The sequence below is a fragment of the Xenopus tropicalis genome, chromosome 4 (genome assembly GCF_000004195.4).
Source record: "Xenopus tropicalis strain Nigerian chromosome 4, UCB_Xtro_10.0, whole genome shotgun sequence".
NCBI lineage: Eukaryota > Metazoa > Chordata > Amphibia > Anura > Pipidae > Xenopus > Xenopus tropicalis.
The window spans coordinates 153,642,015-153,660,253 of NC_030680.2; the positions used below are offsets into that span (position 1 = coordinate 153,642,015).

Here is an 18,239-nt window from a genome sequence, read left to right on the forward strand (position 1 = left end):
TGCTCCACCGGAAGTGCCGTACCGGAAGTGCCTCGGAGCCAAAGCAACGTCTCTCTGACAGCAGGGAGGAGCCAATAGGCGGCCGCTCTGTGCGGGGGGCGTTACTATCCCGGCCCTGGGGTTACTGGACGGTATGTATGGGAAGTCTCCCCTATCCCTGTGACTGACACAAAGCAGAGAGACGCCTGGGGCCGAACCAATAACTGCCCCCCCCTCAGGTTCTGCTTGGCTCCGCCCCGAGCGGAGATGACATCACGATCACATGACCCCGTTACGGGACCGCCCTGTGGCGGAATTAGGGTTTGAGCGGTAGGTTCGAATGGAGGAAAAGCATCACTGTGCCTCATAATACTGGGGTGGGAGGGGCCTCACTGTGCCTCATAATACTGGGGTGGGAGGGGCCTCACTGTGCCTCATAATACTGGGGTGGGAGGGGCCTCACTGTGCCTCATAATACTGGGGTGGGAGGGGCCTCACTGTGCCTCATAATACTGGGGTGGGAGGGGCCTCACTGTGCCTCATAATACTGGGGTGGGAGGGGCCTCACTGTGTCTCATAATACTGGGGTGGGAGGGGCCTCACTGTGCCTCATAATACTGGGGTGGGAGGGCCTCACTGTGCCTCATAATACTGGGGTGGGAGGGGCCTCACTGTGCCTCATAATACTGGGGTGGGAGGGGCCTCACTGTGCCTCATAATACTGGGGTGGGAGGGGCCTCACTGTGCCTCATAATACTGGGGTGGGAGGGGCCTCACTGTGCCTCATAATACTGGGGTGGGAGGGGCCTCACTGTGCCTCATAATACTGGGGTGGGAGGGGCCTCACTGTGCCTCATAATACTGGGGTGGGAGGGGCCTCACTGTGCCTCATAATACTGGGGTGGGAGGGGCCTCACTGTGCCTCATAATACTGGGGTGGGAGGGGCCTCACTGTGCCTCATAATACTGGGGTGGGAGGGGCCTCACTGCCTCATAATACTGGGGTGGGAGGGGCCTCACTGTGCCTCATAATACTGGGGTGGGAGGGGCCTCACTGTGCCTCATAATACTGGGGTGGGAGGGGCCTCACTGTGCCTCATAATACTGGGGTGGGAGGGGCCTCACTGTGCCTCATAATACTGGGGTGGGAGGGGCCTCACTGTGCCTCATAATACTGGGGTGGGAGGGGCCTCACTGTGCCTCATAATACTGGGGTGGGAGGGGCCTCACTGTGCCTCATAATACTGGGGTGGGAGGGGCCTCACTGTGCCTCATAATACTGGGGTGGGAGGGGCCTCACTGCCTCATAATACTGGGGTGGGAGGGGCCTCACTGTGCCTCATAATACTGGGGTGGGAGGGGCCTCACTGTGCCTCATAATACTGGGGTGGGAGGGGCCTCACTGTGCCTCATAATACTGGGGTGGGAGGGGCCTCACTGTGCCTCATAATACTGGGGTGGGAGGGGCCTCACTGCCTCATAATACTGGGGTGGGAGGGGCCTCACTGTGCCTCATAATACTGGGGTGGGAGGGGCCTCACTGTGCCTCATAATACTGGGGTGGGAGGGGCCTCACTGTGCCTCATAATACTGGGGTGGGAGGGGCCTCACTGTGCCTCATAATACTGGGGTGGGAGGGGCCTCACTGTGCCTCATAATACTGGGGTGGGAGGGGCCTCACTGTGCCTCATAATACTGGGGTGGGAGGGGCCTCACTGTGCCTCATAATACTGGGATGGGAGGGGCCTCACTGTGCCTCATAATACTGGGGTGGGAGGGGCCTCACTGTGCCTCATAATACTGGGGTGGGAGGGGCCTCACTGTGCCTCATAATACTGGGGTGGGAGGGGCCTCACTGTGCCTCATAATACTGGGGTGGGAGGGGCCTCACTGTGCCTCATAATAGTGGGGTGGGAGGGGCCTCACTGTGCCTCATAATAGTGGGGTGGGAGGGGCCTCACTGTGCCTCATAATAGTGGGGTGGGAGGGGCCTCACTGTGCCTCATAATACTGGGGTGGGAGGGGCCTCACTGTGCCTCATAATACTGGGGTGGGAGGGGCCTCACTGTGCCTCATAATACTGGGGTGGGAGGGGCCTCACTGTGCCTCATAATACTGGGGTGGGAGGGGCCTCACTGTGCCTCATAATACTGGGGTGGGAGGGGCCTCACTGTGCCTCATAATACTGGGGTGGGAGGGGCCTCACTGTGCCTCATAATAGTGGGGTGGGAGGGGCCTCACTGTGCCTCATAATACTGGGGTGGGAGGGGCCTCACTGTGCCTCATAATAGTGGGGTGGGAGGGGCCTCACTGTGCCTCATAATAGTGGGGTGGGAGGGGCCTCATGGAGGGAGCAGGCAGTAGGGCAGTAGGTGGGCACAGTAGATCTAAAGGGCAGGGGGAGGGGTGAATGAAGATCCCAGTGATGGGGGGGGGGGTAGAATAGTGTTACACAGCCCCCATGTCACACTGCCAATAGGCCCTGAGAATAAATGTAAATCTGTAGCCACAAGCTCCTCCCACAGCCGGGCGTCTCATGAGGGGTTTGTTCCCTTCAGGCAAATGTCCCAAACTACAGGGGGGCTTGAAGGTCTGTGAACCCTTTATTTTTATATGAATGTGACATAAATGGAACAAAAATGATTCTATTTGCCCCTGTATTTATTGCGCACAAATGCCCCAATAGTATATCTGTGGGGCGGGGCAAAAGGGACTCCTTAGGATCCTCATATCATTTAAAGGCGGAGTCTGGTGTTTTAGCCAATGGGATGGAAGGTGTGAGTGAGACCCAGCAAAGCCAGATCCCATACAGCGCATATGGGGATATGTATCCAACGCAGGGGGGTCTGGGGGGCCCACAAAACAAAGAGCTGTTGGTGCCTATAGGGGGAAGACACACAGGGCTACTAAGTAGCAGCTACTTTTTCACAGCTAGTAAACTCCAGAAAACCCCCTGCCATAGACAGTACTGAGAATTGCCCCTGCCATAGACAGTACTGAGAATTGCCCCTGCCATAGACAGTACTGAGAATTGCCCCTGCCATAGACAGTACTGAGAATTGCCCCTGCCATAGACAGTACTGAGAATTGCCCCTGCCATAGACAGTACTGAGAATTGCCCCTGCCATAGACAGTACTGAGAATTGCCCCTGCCATAGACAGTACTGAGAATTGCCCCTGCCATAGACAGTACTGAGAATTGCCCCTGCCATAGACAGTACTGAGAATTGCCCCTGCCATAGACAGTACTGAGAATTGTCCCTGCCATAGACAGTACTGAGAATTGCCCCTGCCATAGACGGTACTGAGAATTGCCCCTGCCATAGACGGTACTGAGAATTGCCCCTGCCATAGACGTATTGAGAATTGCCCCTGCCATAGACGTATTGAGAATTGCCCCTGCCATAGACGTATTGAGAATTGCCCCTGCCATAGACGTATTGAGAATTGCCCCTGCCATAGACGGTACTGAGACTTGCCCCTGCCATAGACGGTACTGAGAATTGCCCCTGCCATAGACGGTACTGAGAATTGCCCCTGCCATAGACGGTACGGAGAATTGCCCCTGCCATAGGCGGTACTGAGAATTGCCCCTGCCATAGACAGTACTGAGAATTGCCCCTGCCATAGACAGTACGGAGAATTGCCCCTGCCATAGGCGGTACTGAGAATTGCCCCTGCCATAGACAGTACTGAGAATTGCCCCTGCCATAGGCGGTACTGAGAATTGCCCCTGCCATAGACAGTACTGAGAATTGCCCCTGCCATAGACGGTACTGAGAATTGCCCCTGCCATAGACTGTACTGAGAATTGCCCCTGCCATAGACGGTACTGAGAATTGCCCCTGCCATAGACGGTACTGAGAATTGCCCCTGCCATAGACGGTACTGAGAATTGCCCCTGCCATAGACGGTACTGAGAATTGCCCCTGCCATAGACAGTATTGAGAATTGCCCCTGCCATAGACGGTACTGAGAATTGCCCCTGCCATAGACGGTACTGAGAATTGCCCCTGCCATAGACGGTATTGAGAATTGCCCCTGCCATAGACAGTACTGAGAATTGCCCCTGCCATAGACAGTACTGAGAATTGCCCCTGCCATAGACAGTACTGAGAATTGCCCCTGCCATAGACAGTACTGAGAATTGCCCCTGCCATAGACAGTACTGAGAATTGCCCCTGCCATAGACAGTATTGAGAATTGCCCCTGCCATAGATGGTACTGAGAATTGCCCCTGCCATAGACAGTACTGAGAATTGCCCCTGCCATAGACAGTACTGAGAATTGCCCCTGCCATAGACAGTACTGAGAATTGCCCCTGCCATAGACAGTACTGAGAATTGCCCCTGCCATAGACGGTACTGAGAATTGCCCCTGCCATAGACGGTACTGAGAATTGCCCCTGCCATAGACAGTATTGAGAATTGCCCCTGCCATAGACGGTACTGAGAATTGGCCCTGCCATAGACGGTACTGAGAATTGCCCCTGCCATAGACGGTACTGAGAATTGCCCCTGCCATAGACGGTACTGAGAATTGCCCCTGCCATAGACAGTACTGAGAATTGCCCCTGCCATAGACAGTACTGAGAATTGCCCCTGCCATAGACAGTATTGAGAATTGCCCCTGCCATAGATGGTACTGAGAATTGCCCCTGCCATAGACAGTACTGAGAATTGCCCCTGCCATAGACGGTACTGAGAATTGCCCCTGCCATAGACAGTACTGAGAATTGCCCCTGCCATAGACAGTACTGAGAATTGCCCCTGCCATAGACAGTATTGAGAATTGCCCCTGCCATAGACAGTATTGAGAATTGCCCCTGCCATAGACGGTACTGAGAATTGCCCCTGCCATAGACAGTAGAGAATTGCCCCTGCCATAGACAGTAGAGAATTGCCCCTGCCATAGACAGTACTGAGAATTGCCCCTGCCATAGACAGTACTGAGAATTGCCCCTGCCGTAGACAGTACTGAGAATTGCCCCTGCCATAGACAGTACTGAGAATTGCCCCTGCCATAGACAATACTGAGAATTGCCCCTGCCATAGACAGTACTGAGAATTGCCCCTGCCATAGACAGTACTGAGAATTGCCCCTGCTAAAACACACCTAGAGACAATTATCAGTAAATGACCAGCTCTGTCTGTTTCTGTAGCTGCTACTAGTAGCCCCGTGTGGCTTGCCCCTAAAGCTGGGAAAGGTTACAGACTCTAAAGGCCTCCACCAATCAGCAGACAGATTGTGTAGAAATGGGGGGAATTCAAGCCCCTGGTTACCCCGCCCAGAAAATATAATTTTTCATAAACACGAAATAAAACAACTCTGAGCAGAAAATACAGACAATTAGAGTCTGAGGGGGCGGAGTGTTTTTAACTTTATTTGTTCTGTGACAGAGTCAGGAGGAACAAGCCGAGCTGCGTGAGTTACGCACACGTACGGAATTGCGTCACTGCGCTTCAGTGCAGTCGTGGCACTATTCTCGCGAGATGAGACTTACTGGGTTTATGGGCGGAGTTTGTGAAGCAGGAGGGGCGGAGCCTGCGGTGAACAGAGCTGCGGGCTGTGTTGGCAATAGTGGGGCAGTAGGGAAGCGCTGGGGGTGGGACATGCTTGCTCCATAGCAACCGCCGTTCCTCCCGCAGTGTGCGGCTGAGTGACAGGTAAGTGCAGCGCAACCGGGACCCACTTACCGTTCAAACCCACCGGACTCGGTACGACTGCCCCCCCCCCCCATAGCGCTGCCCCCCCCCCATAGCGCTGCCCCTTCCTGCAGCTGTTTAACCCATTAGTGACCTGCTTTTAGCAAAGTCAGTTGCACCGTGTGGGGCCCCTGGGGCAGTTACACCCAGACTGGGGCAGTTAGAGGTTGGGCAATGGGCAGTTACACCCAGACTGGGGCAGTTAGAGGTTGGGCAGTTACTCCCAGACTGGGGCAGTTAGAGGTTGGGCAGTTACTCCCAGACTGGGGCAGTTAGAGGTTGGGCAGTTACTCCCAGACTGGGGCAGTTAGAGGTTGGGCAATGGGCAGTTACTCCCAGACTGGGGCAGTTAGAGGTTGGGCAATGGGCAGTTACTCCCAGACTGGGGCAGTTAGAGGTTGGGCAGTGGGCTGTTACACCCAGACTGGGGCAGTTAGAGGTTGGGCAATGGGCTGTTACACCCAGACTGGGGCAGTTAGAGGTTGGGCAGTTACTCCCAGACTGGGGCAGTTAGAGGTTGGGCAGTGGGCTGTTACACCCAGACTGGGGCAGTTAGAGGTTGGGCAGTTACTCCCAGACTGGGGCAGTTAGAGGTTGGGCAATGGGCTGTTACACCCAGACTGGGGCAGTTAGAGGTTGGGCAGTTACTCCCAGACTGGGGCAGTTAGAGGTTGGGCAGTGGGCTGTTACACCCAGACTGGGGCAGTTAGAGGTTGGGCAATGGGCTGTTACACCCAGACTGGGGCAGTTAGAGGTTGGGCAATGGGCTGTTACACCCAGACTGGGGCAGTTAGAGGTTGGGCAGTTACACCCAGACTGGGGCAGTTAGAGGTTGGGCAGTTACACCCAGACTGGGGCAGTTAGAGGTTGGGCAATGGGCAGTTACACCCAGACTGGGGCAGTTAGAGGTTGGGCAGTTACTCCCAGACTGGGGGCAGTTAGAGGTTGGGCAGTTACTCCCAGACTGGGGCAGTTAGAGGTTGGGCAGTTACTCCCAGACTGGGGCAGTTAGAGGTTGGGCAATGGGCAGTTACTCCCAGACTGGGGCAGTTAGAGGTTGGGCAATGGGCAGTTACTCCCAGACTGGGGCAGTTAGAGGTTGGGGCAGTGGGCTGTTACACCCAGACTGGGGCAGTTAGAGGTTGGGCAATGGGCTGTTACACCCAGACTGGGGCAGTTAGAGGTTGGGCAGTTACTCCCAGACTGGGGCAGTTAGAGGTTGGGCAGTGGGCTGTTACACCCAGACTGGGGCAGTTAGAGGTTGGGCAGTTACTCCCAGACTGGGGCAGTTAGAGGTTGGGCAATGGGCTGTTACACCCAGACTGGGGCAGTTAGAGGTTGGGCAGTTACTCCCAGACTGGGGCAGTTAGAGGTTGGGCAGTGGGCTGTTACACCCAGACTGGGGCAGTTAGAGGTTGGGCAATGGGCTGTTACACCCAGACTGGGGCAGTTAGAGGTTGGGCAATGGGCTGTTACACCCAGACTGGGGCAGTTAGAGGTTGGGCAGTGGGCTGTTACACCCAGACTGGGCAGTTAGAGGTTGGGCAGTGGGCTGTTACACCCAGACTGGGGCAGTTAGAGGTTGGGCAATGGGCAGTTACTCCCAGACTGGGGCAGTTAGAGGTTGGGCAATGGGCTGTTACTCCCAGACTGGGGCAGTTAGAGGTTGGGCAATGGGCAGTTACTCCCAGACTGGGGCAGTTAGAGGTTGGGCAATGGGCTGTTACACCCAGACTGGGGCAGTTAGAGGTTGGGCAATGGGCTGTTACACCCAGACTGGGGCAGTTAGAGGTTGGGCAGTTACTCCCAGACTGGGGCAGTTAGAGGTTGGGCAGTGGGCTGTTACACCCAGACTGGGGCAGTTAGAGGTTGGGCAGTGGGCTGTTACACCCAGACTGGGGCAGTTAGAGGTTGGGCAATGGGCAGTTACTCCCAGACTAGGGCAGTTAGAGGTTGGGCAATGGGCAGTTACTCCCAGACTGGGGCAGTTAGAGGTTGGGCAATGGGCTGTTACACCCAGACTGGGGCAGTTAGAGGTTGGGCAATGGGCAGTTACACCCAGACTGGGGCTGTTACACCCAGACTGGGGCAGTTAGAGGTTGGGCAGTTACTCCCAGACTGGGGCAGTTAGAGGTTGGGCAGTTACTCCAGACTGGGGCAGTTAGAGGTTGGGCAGTGGGCTGTTTACACCCAGACTGGGGCAGTTAGAGGTTGGGCAGTGGGCTGTTACACCCAGACTGGGGCAGTTAGAGGTTGGGCAATGGGCAGTTACTCCCAGACTGGGGCAGTTAGAGGTTGGGCAATGGGCTGTTACACCCAGACTGGGGCAGTTAGAGGTTGGGCAATGGGCAGTTACTCCCAGACTGGGGCAGTTAGAGGTTGGGCAATGGGCTGTTACACCCAGACTGGGGCAGTTAGAGGTTGGGCAATGGGCAGTTACTCCCAGACTGGGGCAGTTAGAGGTTGGGCAATGGGCTGTTACACCCAGACTGGGGCAGTTAGAGGTTGGGCAATGGGCAGTTACTCCCAGACTGGGGCAGTTAGAGGTTGGGCAATGGGCTGTTACACCCAGACTGGGGCAGTTAGAGGTTGGGCAATGGGCTGTTACTCCCAGACTGGGGCAGTTAGAGGTTGGGCAATGGGCAGTTACTCCCAGACTGGGGCAGTTAGAGGTTGGGCAATGGGCTGTTACTCCCAGACTGGGGCAGTTAGAGGTTGGGCAATGGGCAGTTACACCCAGACTGGGGCAGTTAGAGGTTGGGCAATGGGCAGTTACTCCCAGACTGGGGCAGTTAGAGGTTGGGCAATGGGCTGTTACACCCAGACTGGGGCAGTTAGAGGTTGGGCAATGGGCTGTTACTCCCAGACTGGGGCAGTTAGAGGTTGGGCAATGGGCTGTTACTCCCAGACTGGGGCAGTTAGAGGTTGGGCAATGGGCTGTTACACCCAGACTGGGGCAGTTAGAGGTTGGGCAATGGGCTGTTACACCCAGACTGGGGCAGTTAGAGGTTGGGCAATGGGCTGTTACACCCAGACTGGGGCAGTTAGAGGTTGGGCAATGGGCTGTTACACCCAGACTGGGGCAGTTAGAGGTTGGGCAATGGGCTGTTACACCCAGACTGGGGCAGTTAGAGGTTGGGCAATGGGCTGTTACTCCCAGACTGGGGCAGTTAGAGGTTGGGCTGTTACACCCAGACTGGGGCAGTTAGAGGTTGGGCAATGGGCTGTTACACCCAGACTGGGGCAGTTAGAGTGGGGGGTTCTGTCTGTCTCTCTGGTGTTTAACCCGTTCCTGTCTGATTACAGAGTCGTTTTCTCCCCAATAAACTGAAGAACAAATGAGAAGATGTCGTTCCGCAAAGGTAACAGAACCAGTAGGTACCAGATCCATAGCAGCTCAGTATGGTCCAACCCGGCCCGTCAGAACCGCAGCACCGTGTCCTATAGGCAGAGCAGCTTGGGCCCCAGATCTTTACCCCCCTGTACCCTCGGTCTCCCCCTGTACCCCTCGGTCTCCCCCTGTCCCCCCCTCGGTCTCCCCCTGTCCCCCCCTCGGTCTCCCCCTGTCCCCCCCTCGGTCTCCCCCCTGTCCCCCCCTCGGTCTCCCCCTGTCCCCCCCTCGGTCTCCCCCTGTCCCCCCTCGGTCTCCCCCTGTCCCCCCCTCGGTCTCCCCCTGTCCCCTCGGTCTCCCCTGTCCCCCGGTCTCCCCCTGTCCCCCCTCGGTCTCCCCCTGTCCCCCCCTCGGTCTCCCCCTGTCCCCCCTCGGTCTCCCCCTGTCCCCCTCGGTCTCCCCCTGTCCCCCTCGGTCTCCCCCTGTCCCCCTCGGTCTCCCCCTCGGTCTCCCCCTGTCCCCCTCGGTCTCCCCTGTACCCCCCGGTCTCCCCTGTACCCCCTTGTACCCCCCAGTCTCCCCCTGTCCCCCCCTGTACCTTTCTGAATGACCAGCCAAGTCTGAGCCAACAGTTGCATATTCAGAGTAGAGAATACAGCCAGTTGTGGCGCTGATTGGCCCAGAGCTTCAAAGTCGGAACCAGAACCTGCTGGAAGGTCCCAAGCTGAACCGTGGGTGTGGGGCGCCCCTAATCCCCCCATAGTAACCCTGCGGGGCATGGCTGGCACCCTGTGTGTTACACACTCACCGAGTCCTTTCTGTTCCAGTTCACATTGCTATAATCCTATTGGCTGCCGTCGTCTTCCTGCTGATTCTGCACCACAATATCCTGGGCCTGACGGACATTCTGACGAGACAGAGCTCCGGTGAGGCTTTTATTCCTTCATTCTAGATATAATGCCGTCTCCCCAGGGTTCTAGATATAATGCCGTCTCCCCAGGGTTCTAGATATAATGCCGTCTCCCCATGGCTCTAGATATAATGCCATCTCCTGGGGTTCTAGATATAATGCCGTCTCCCCAGGGTTCTAGATATAATGCCGTCTCCCCAGGGTTCTAGATATAATGCCGTCTCCCCGGGGTTCTCGATATAATGCCGTCTCCCCGGGGTTCTAGATATAATGCCGTCTCCCCGGGGTTCTAGATATAATGCCGTCTCCCGGGGTTCTAGATATAATGCAGTCTCCCCGGGGTTCTAGATATAATGCAGTCTCCCCGGGGTTCTAGATATAATGCAGTCTCCCCGGGGTTCTCGATATAATGCAGTCTCCCCGGGGTTCTCGATATAATGCCGTCTCCCCGGGGTTCTAGATATAATGCCGTCTCCCCGGGGTTCTAGATATAATGCCGTCTCCCCGGGGTTCTAGATATAATGCCGTCTCCCCGGGGTTCTAGATATAATGCCGTCTCTCCTGACTCTCTCGTTCTAGACAGCGCTCCGTTAGTGTTTCAGCGGCTGGAAGCCCTGCGTGATGCCCATGAGAGCCCCCCAGAAGAGAGACAGGGGGAGGAGATAGCCGTGGTTATTCCGGGGGTGGAGGAACGACTCGGGGGGCTCGTTGCCGCCATTAATAGTATCTCCAGCAACACCAAGTCCAACGTTGTGTTCTATATCATCACTACCAACGACACCAAGGGGCACATCCGGTAATTACCCCCCCATTGTAATTAGTGTTATTAATTATACCCCTGTATTGGCTTCTGTTTGGGGGGGGGGGGGGGTGTTGGCTGATACCCCTGTATTGGCTTCTGTTTGGGGGGGGGGGGGGGGTGTTGGCTGATACCCCTGTATTGGCTTCTGTTTGGGGGGGGATGTTGGCTGATACCCCTGTATTGGCTTCTGTTTGGGGGGGGGGGGATGTTGGCTGATACCCCTGTATTGGCTTCTGTTTGGGGGGGGGGGATGTTGGCTGATACCCCTGTATTGGCTTCTGTTTGGGGGGGGGATGTTGGCTGATACCCCTGTATTGGCTTCTGTTTGGGGGGGGATGTTGGCTGATACCCCTGTATTGGCTTCTGTTTGGGGGGGGGGTGTTGGCTGATACCCCTGTATTGGCTTCTGTTTGGGGGGGGGGGGATGTTGGCTGATACCCCTGTATTGGCTTCTGTTTGGGGGGTGATGTTGGCTGATACCCCTGTATTGGCTTCTGTTTGGGGGGGGATGTTGGCTGATACCCCTGTATTGGCTTCTGTTTGGGGGGGATGTTGGCTGATACCCCTGTATTGGCTTCTGTTTGGGGGGGGATGTTGGCTGATACCCCTGTATTGGCTTCTGTTTGGGGGGGGGGGGGGATGTTGGCTGATACCCCCTGTATTGGCTTCTGTTTGGGGGGGATGTTGGCTGATACCCCTGTATTGGCTTCTGTTTGGGGGGGGAATGTTGGCTGATACCCCTGTATTGGCTTCTGTTTGGGGGGGGATGTTGGCTGATACCCCTGTATTGGCTTCTGTTTGGGGGGGGATGTTGGCTGATACCCCTGTATTGGCTTCTGTTTGGGGGGGATGTTGGCTGATACCCCTGTATTGGCTTCTGTTTGGGGGGGGATGTTGGCTGATACCCCTGTATTGGCTTCTGTTTGGGGGGGGGGGGGGGGGGGGGGGGGATGTTGGCTGATACCCCTGGTGCTTAGAGAGGGACTCTAGTGCCCCCCAGTGTTTGGGTCGTACCTCTATGCTGTTTCCTTCCCCGCAGATCCTGGTTGGACGGCACCGGGCTGAAGCGAGTGACCTATAAGCTCCTGGCGTTTGATACCCGAGTTCTAGATGGGAAAGTCCGGGTCGATGCTGGGGCAGAACCAGTGAAACCAGTAAGCATCTGAGCCACAAGGTCCATATCACTGGGGAAACAGATCCTAAAGTGGGGGAGGGGGGGTATGGCCTCTGCTCCTGGGGTTCCGGGGGGGGGGGGTTGGTTTAGTTGGCCGGCGGGGTTGGGCAGGGGGCCGGCGGGGGTTGGGCAGGGGGCCGGCGGGGTTGGGCAGAGGGCCGGCTGGGTTGGGCAGTTGGCCAGTTGGCGGCACTTCAGACGTTTGGCCGTTTCTGCCCCTTCACAGATGACGTTTGCCCGGTTCTACCTGCCCAGTTTGCTGCCTGAGACCAAGAAAGCCATTTACCTGGATGACGATGTTATTGTACAGGGTGAGTTTTACTTCCCCGGGGGGGGGGGGGGGGGGCGACTTGGCTGGGAAACCAGTTGCCAGTGAGGGGTTTGGCCAGTGATCAGGGTGGGGCCCTCAGTCTCTTGGGGCCACTGCTCCTAATTTGCCCCCCCATCTCTAGATGTCTAGAACTTGGAGAACCAGACTCAGCCCCTGTGACCTGTGTCCCCTAAATATGTGGCGGGCCCCCCAGGGGCCAGGGGCGGGGCCCAGGTTTCAGTTTGCTTCCTGATACAGTCCCAGCCGGCGTCCCACTAACTGCCCCCATGGGAGGATTAATTGCCCCCTCTCTCCGCAGATGACATACGTGACCTGTACAACACGCCCCTCCGACCCGGCCATGCCGCCGCCTTCTCTGACGATTGTGACTCGGTGACCTCCAAGTTCCCAGTCAGGGGGGCCGCTAATCAGGTAGGTGTGGCCCCCAGAGCCAGCGGCACCTTTGCCTAGTCAGGGGGGCCGCTAATCAGGTAGGTGTGGCCCCCAGAGCCAGCAGCACCTTTGCCCAGTCAGGGGGGCCGCTAATCAGGTAGGTGTGGCCCCCAGAGCCAGCAGCACCTTTGCCCAGTCAGGGGGGCCGCTAATCAGGTAGGTGTGGCCCCCAGAGCCAGCAGCACCTTTGCCCAGTCAGGGGGGCCGCTAATCAGGTAGGTGTGGCCCCCAGAGCCAGCAGCACCTTTGCCCAGTCAGGGGGGCCGCTAATCAGGTAGGTGTGGCCCCCAGAGCCGGCGGCACCTTTGCCCAGTCAGGGGGGCCGCTAATCAGGTAGGTGTGGCCCCCAGAGCCGGCGGCACCTTTGCCCAGTCAGGGGGGCCGCTAATCAGGTAGGTGTGGCCCCCAGAGCCGGCGGCACCTTTGCCCAGTCAGGGGGGCCGCTAATCAGGTAGGTGTGGCTCCCAGAGCCGGCGGCACCTTGGTACAGAAAACTTAGGACTGCAGGGGGTTGTTTGGGGTAATCCTGTATAATTGTGGTGGGGGGTAACTATGATTTCCCCCTTTGCCCTTTCAGTACAATTACATTGGTTTCCTGGACTACAAGAAGGAGCGGATCCGGAGCCTGGGCATGAGGGCCAACACCTGCTCCTTCAACCCGGGGGTATTTGTGGCCAACCTGACCGAGTGGAGGCGGCAGAACGTTACCCGCCAGCTGGAGAAATGGATGGAGCTGGATGTGGCGTGAGTTTTATGTGTCGGGCAGTGCCAACAGTCCCAGTGGGTAAATAGGAGCCATATTGGGGGCAATAGGGGTGTGTGGGGGGGCAGTGCCCAGTGGAACAGTCCCTGTGGGTAAATAGGAGCCATATTGGGGCAATAGGGGTGTGTGGGGGGGCAGTGCCCAGTGGAACAGTCCCTGTGGGTAAATAGGAGCCATATTGGGGGCAATAGGGGTGTGTGGGGGGGCAGTGCCCAGTGGAACAGTCCCTGTGGGTAAATAGGAGCCATATTGGGGCAATAGGGGTGTGTGGGGGGGGGCAGTGCCCAGTGGAACAGTCCCTGTGGGTAAATAGGAGCCATATTGGGGCAATAGGGGTGTGTGGGGGGGGCAGTGCCCAGTGGAACAGTCCCTGTGGGTAAATAGGAGCCATATTGGGGCAATAGGGGGGGGGGGGGCAGTGCCCAGTGGAACAGTCCCTGTGGGTAAATAGGAGCCATATTGGGGCAATAGGGGTGTGGGGGGGGGCAGTGCCCAGTGGAACAGTCCCTGTGGGTAAATAGGAGCCATATTGGGGCAATGGGGGGGGGGGGCAGTGCCCAGTGGAACAGTCCCTGTGGGTAAATAGGAGCCAAATTGGGGCAATAGGGGTGTGGGGGGGGGGCAGTGCCCAGTGGAAAAGTCCCTGTGGGTAAATAGGAGCCAAATTGGGGCAATAGGGGTGTGGGGGGGGGGCAGTGCCCAGTGGAACAGTCCCTGTGGGTAAATAGGAGCCAAATTGGGGCAATAGGGGTGTGGGGGGGGGGGCAGTGCCCAGTGGAAAAGTCCCTGTGGGGTAAATAGGAGCCATATTGGGGGCAATAGGGGTGTGGGGGGGCAGTGCCCAGTGGAAAAGTCCCTGTGGGTAAATAGGAGCCAAATTGGGGCAATAGGGGTGTGGGGGGGGGGGCAGTGCCCAGTGGAAAAGTCCCTGTGGGTAAATAGGAGCCATATTGGGGCAATAGGGGGGGGGGGGCAGTGCCCAGTGGAACAGTCCCTGTGGGTAAATAGGAGCCATATTGGGGCAATGGGGGGGGGGGGCAGTGCCCAGTGGAACAGTCCCTGTGGGTAAATAGGAGCCATATTGGGGCAATAGGGGTGTGGGGGGGGGGGGGCAGTGCCCAGTGGAAAAGTCCCTGTGGGTAAATAGGAGCCAAATTGGGGCAATAGGGGTGTGGGGGGGGGGCAGTGCCCAGTGGAAAAGTCCCTGTGGGTAAAATAGGAGCCATATTGGGGCAATAGGGGTGTGGGGGGGGGCAGTGCCCAGTGGAACAGTCCAGTGGGTAAATAGGAGCCCATATTGGGGCAATAGGGGTGTGTGGGGGGGCAGTGCCCAGTGGAACAGTCCCTGTGGGTAAATAGGAGCCATATTGGGGCAATAGGGGTGTGGGGGGGGGGCAGTGCCCAGTGGAAAAGTCCCTGTGGGTAAATAGGAGCCAAATTGGGGCAATAGGGGTGTGGGGGGGGGCAGTGCCCAGTGGAAAAGTCCCTTGGGATAAACAGGAGCCATATTGGGGCAATAGGGGTGTGGGGGGGGGGGCAGTGCCCAGTGGAACAGTCCCTGTGGGTAAATAGGAGCCAAATTGGGGCAATAGGGGTGTGGGGGGGGGGGGGGCAGTGCCCAGTGGAACAGTCCCCGTGGGTAAATAGGAGCCATATTGGGGCAATAGGGGTGTGTGGGGGGGCAGTGCCCAGTGGAACAGTCCCTGTGGGTAAATAGGAGCCATATTGGGGCAATAGGGGTGTGTGGGGGGGCAGTGCCCAGTGGAACAGTCCCCGTGGGTAAATAGGAGCCATATTGGGGCAATAGGGGTGTGTGGGGGGGCAGTGCCCAGTGGAACAGTCCCTGTGGGTAAATAGGAGCCATATTGGGGCAATAGGGGGTGTGTGGGGGGGCAGTGCCCAGTGGAACAGTCCCTGTGGGTAAATAGGAGCCATATTGGGGCAATAGGGGTGTGGGGGGGGGGCAGTGCCCAGTGGAACAGTCCCTGTGGGTAAATAGGAGCCATATTGGGGCAATAGGTTTACAGAGCGGGGGGGGCAGTACCCAGTACATAACAGTAGGGGGTCGGTAGAAGCATTGGCAGTGATGGGGTGGGGGCAGTGATGGGGGGGGGGGGCAGTGATGGGGGGGGACAGTGATGGGGTGGGGACAGTGATGGGGGGGGGCGGGGCAGTGATGGGGGGGCGGGGCAGTATCAGAATGAACTGGATATTGGGAATTTACTGTGCTTTGTGTGTTTAGTGAGGAACTGTACAGCAAGACTTTATCCGCCAGCATCACGGCGCCCCCCCTCCTCATTGTCTTCTACCAACGGCACTCGAACCTCGACCCCCTGTGGCACGTACGGCACCTGGGTAAGCGTCCCCCCCTACTGGCACCCACGCACCCTCAGTAATGTTCCTGCTGAATTGTGCTTAGTACAGGGGAATCCCTATGTGCCATAGTTTTATGGTATCTCTCTGTACAGGCTATGGGCAAACTTAGGGGGCTGTTCCTGCTGAATTGTGCTTAGTACAGGGGAATCCCTATGTGCCATAGTTTTATGGTATCTCTCTGTACAGGCTATGGGCAAACTTAGGGGGCTGTTCCTGCTGAATTGTGCTTAGTACAGGGGAATCCCTATGTGCCATAGTTTTTATGGTATCTCTCTGTACAGGCTATGGGCAAACTTAGGGGGCTGTTCCTGCTGAATTGTGCTTAGTACAGGGAATCCCCTATGTGCCATAGTTTTTATGGTATCTCTCTGTACAGGCTATGGGCAAACTTAGGGGGCTGTTCCTGCTGAATTGTGCTTAGTACAGGGAATCCCTATGTGCCATAGTTTTATGGTATCTCTCTGTACAGGCTATGGGCAAACGTTAGGGGGCTGTTCCTGCTGAATTGTGCTTAGTACAGGGGAATCCCTATGTGCCATAGTTTTATGGTATCTCTCTGTACAGGCTATGGGCAATCTTAGGGGGCTGTTCCTGCTGAATTGTGCTTAGTACAGGGGAATCCCTATGTGCCATAGTTTTATGGTATCTCTCTGTACAGGCTATGGGCAAACTTAGGGGGCTGTTCCTGCTGAATTGTTCTTAGTACAGGGGAATCCCTATGTGCCATAGTTTTATGGTATCTCTCTGTACAGGCTATGGGCAAACTTAGGGGGCTGTTCCTGCTGAATTGTGCTTAGTACAGGGGAATCCCTATGTGCCATAGTTTTATGGTATCTCTCTGTACAGGCTATGGGCAAACTTAGGGGGCTGTTCCTGCTGAATTGTGCTTAGTACAGGAGAATCCCTATGTTCCATAGTTTTTATGGTATCTCTCTGTACAGGCTATGAGCAAACTTAGGGGGCTGTTCCTGCTGAATTGTGCTTAGTACAGGGGAATCCCTATGTGCCATAGTTTTATGGTAATCTCTCTGTACAGGCTATGGGCAAACTTAGGGGGCTGTTCCTGCTGAATTGTGCTTAGTACAGGGGAATCCCTATGTGCCATAGTTTTATGGTATCTCTCTGTACAGGCTATGGGCAAACTTAGGGGGCTGTTCCTGCTGAATTGTGCTTAGTACAGGGGAATCCCTATGTGCCATAGTTTTATGGTATCTCTCTGTACAGGCTATGAGCAAACTTAGGGGGCTGTTCCTGCTGAATTGTGCTTAGTACAGGGGAATCCCTATGTGCCATAGTTTTATGGTATCTCTCTGTACAGGCTATGGGCAAACTTAGGGGGCTGTTCCTGCTGAATTGTGCTTAGTACAGGGGAATGCCAATGCTGGGGTAGGAGGGTATTTGGGGGTACTGATCGTTACTATGTGTCCGTAGGTTCGAGTTCGGGGAAACGCTACTCGCCGCAGTTCGTGAAGGCCGCGAAGCTTCTCCACTGGAACGGACATTTTAAACCGTGGGGCAGAACCTCTTCCTACCCGGAGGTTTGGGAGAAATGGTTCATTCCGGATCCCATGGGGCAGTTTGCACCAATCAGGAGGCACGGGGAAGCCGATGGCACCAAGTGACAAGTCTCCTGACTCCTCGCGTTATCTCAGGAAAGAGACAAAGGATTTGCCCCTTTTGCCCCAAGCAGGGGGTCTGGTAGTTCCTGTGGGTGCCAAGGCCTCACCCCCCTACAGACTCTGTGTATTCAGGCTCCTCCCCACTTTCCCGGGGATATGTCCAGATGACTTGGGCACCAATGGAGGAGGGACTGAAACAGAACTATTGCCCCTCCCACTTGTGACACCTGCATAAACCCCTCCTCCTTCCCATGGCATTGTTGTGGCCTAAGGAAATGGGCCCCGCCCTCAGGCTAAAGGGGAAGCATACAGAGATTGGCCCTGGCCAATCAGAATTGGTGATACTTTTCAGAGAGTTGGTGATTTTTCTTTCCCAGAGGAGCTCAATGTGATTCGCCAACTGGAGCCCCGCCCCTAGGATTTTCTCATTGGTGTTTGTTTTTTTGTTTTTTTAAACATTAAATCTAGAAATAATAATCTTGTGGGTTTCTTGGTTGCACTCACCTTGTATTATAAGGGATACTGTACCCCCTACTGTAAATGATAAGGATATTAGCAGTCACTGAGGGGTTCTGTGCCCCCCATATAAAGGCACAAGGCTGCAGGCTGAGTTATACAGGGAACTCTGAGTATCACTCATGTATTATAAGGGATAATGTACCCCCTACTGTAAATGATAAGGATATGAGCAGTCACTGAGGGGTTCTGTGCCCCCCATATAAAGGCACAAGGCTGCAGGCTGAGTTATACAGGGAACTCTGAGTATCACTCATGTATTATAAGGGATAATGTACCCCCTACTGTAAATGATAAGGAT

General features: G+C 56.1%; 1 protein-coding gene across 5 annotated transcripts; it reads left to right on the forward strand.

Annotated features, from left to right (window-relative positions):
* The first annotated feature begins 105 nt into the window (after window positions 1-105).
* glt8d1 (glycosyltransferase 8 domain containing 1) lies at window positions 106-17,899 on the forward strand. Of its 5 annotated transcripts, none has more exons than XM_031900085.1 (10): window positions 106-131; window positions 8,991-9,046; window positions 9,843-9,941; window positions 10,505-10,721; window positions 11,767-11,881; window positions 12,128-12,212; window positions 12,531-12,643; window positions 13,242-13,408; window positions 15,670-15,782; window positions 17,235-17,899. In XM_031900085.1, exons 2-10 carry the CDS (start codon window positions 9,031-9,033, stop codon window positions 17,423-17,425), a joined length of 1,116 nt encoding a protein of 371 aa, XP_031755945.1. In that variant the 5' UTR covers window positions 106-131; window positions 8,991-9,030; the 3' UTR covers window positions 17,426-17,899.
* The last annotated feature ends 340 nt before the right edge of the window (window positions 17,900-18,239 follow it).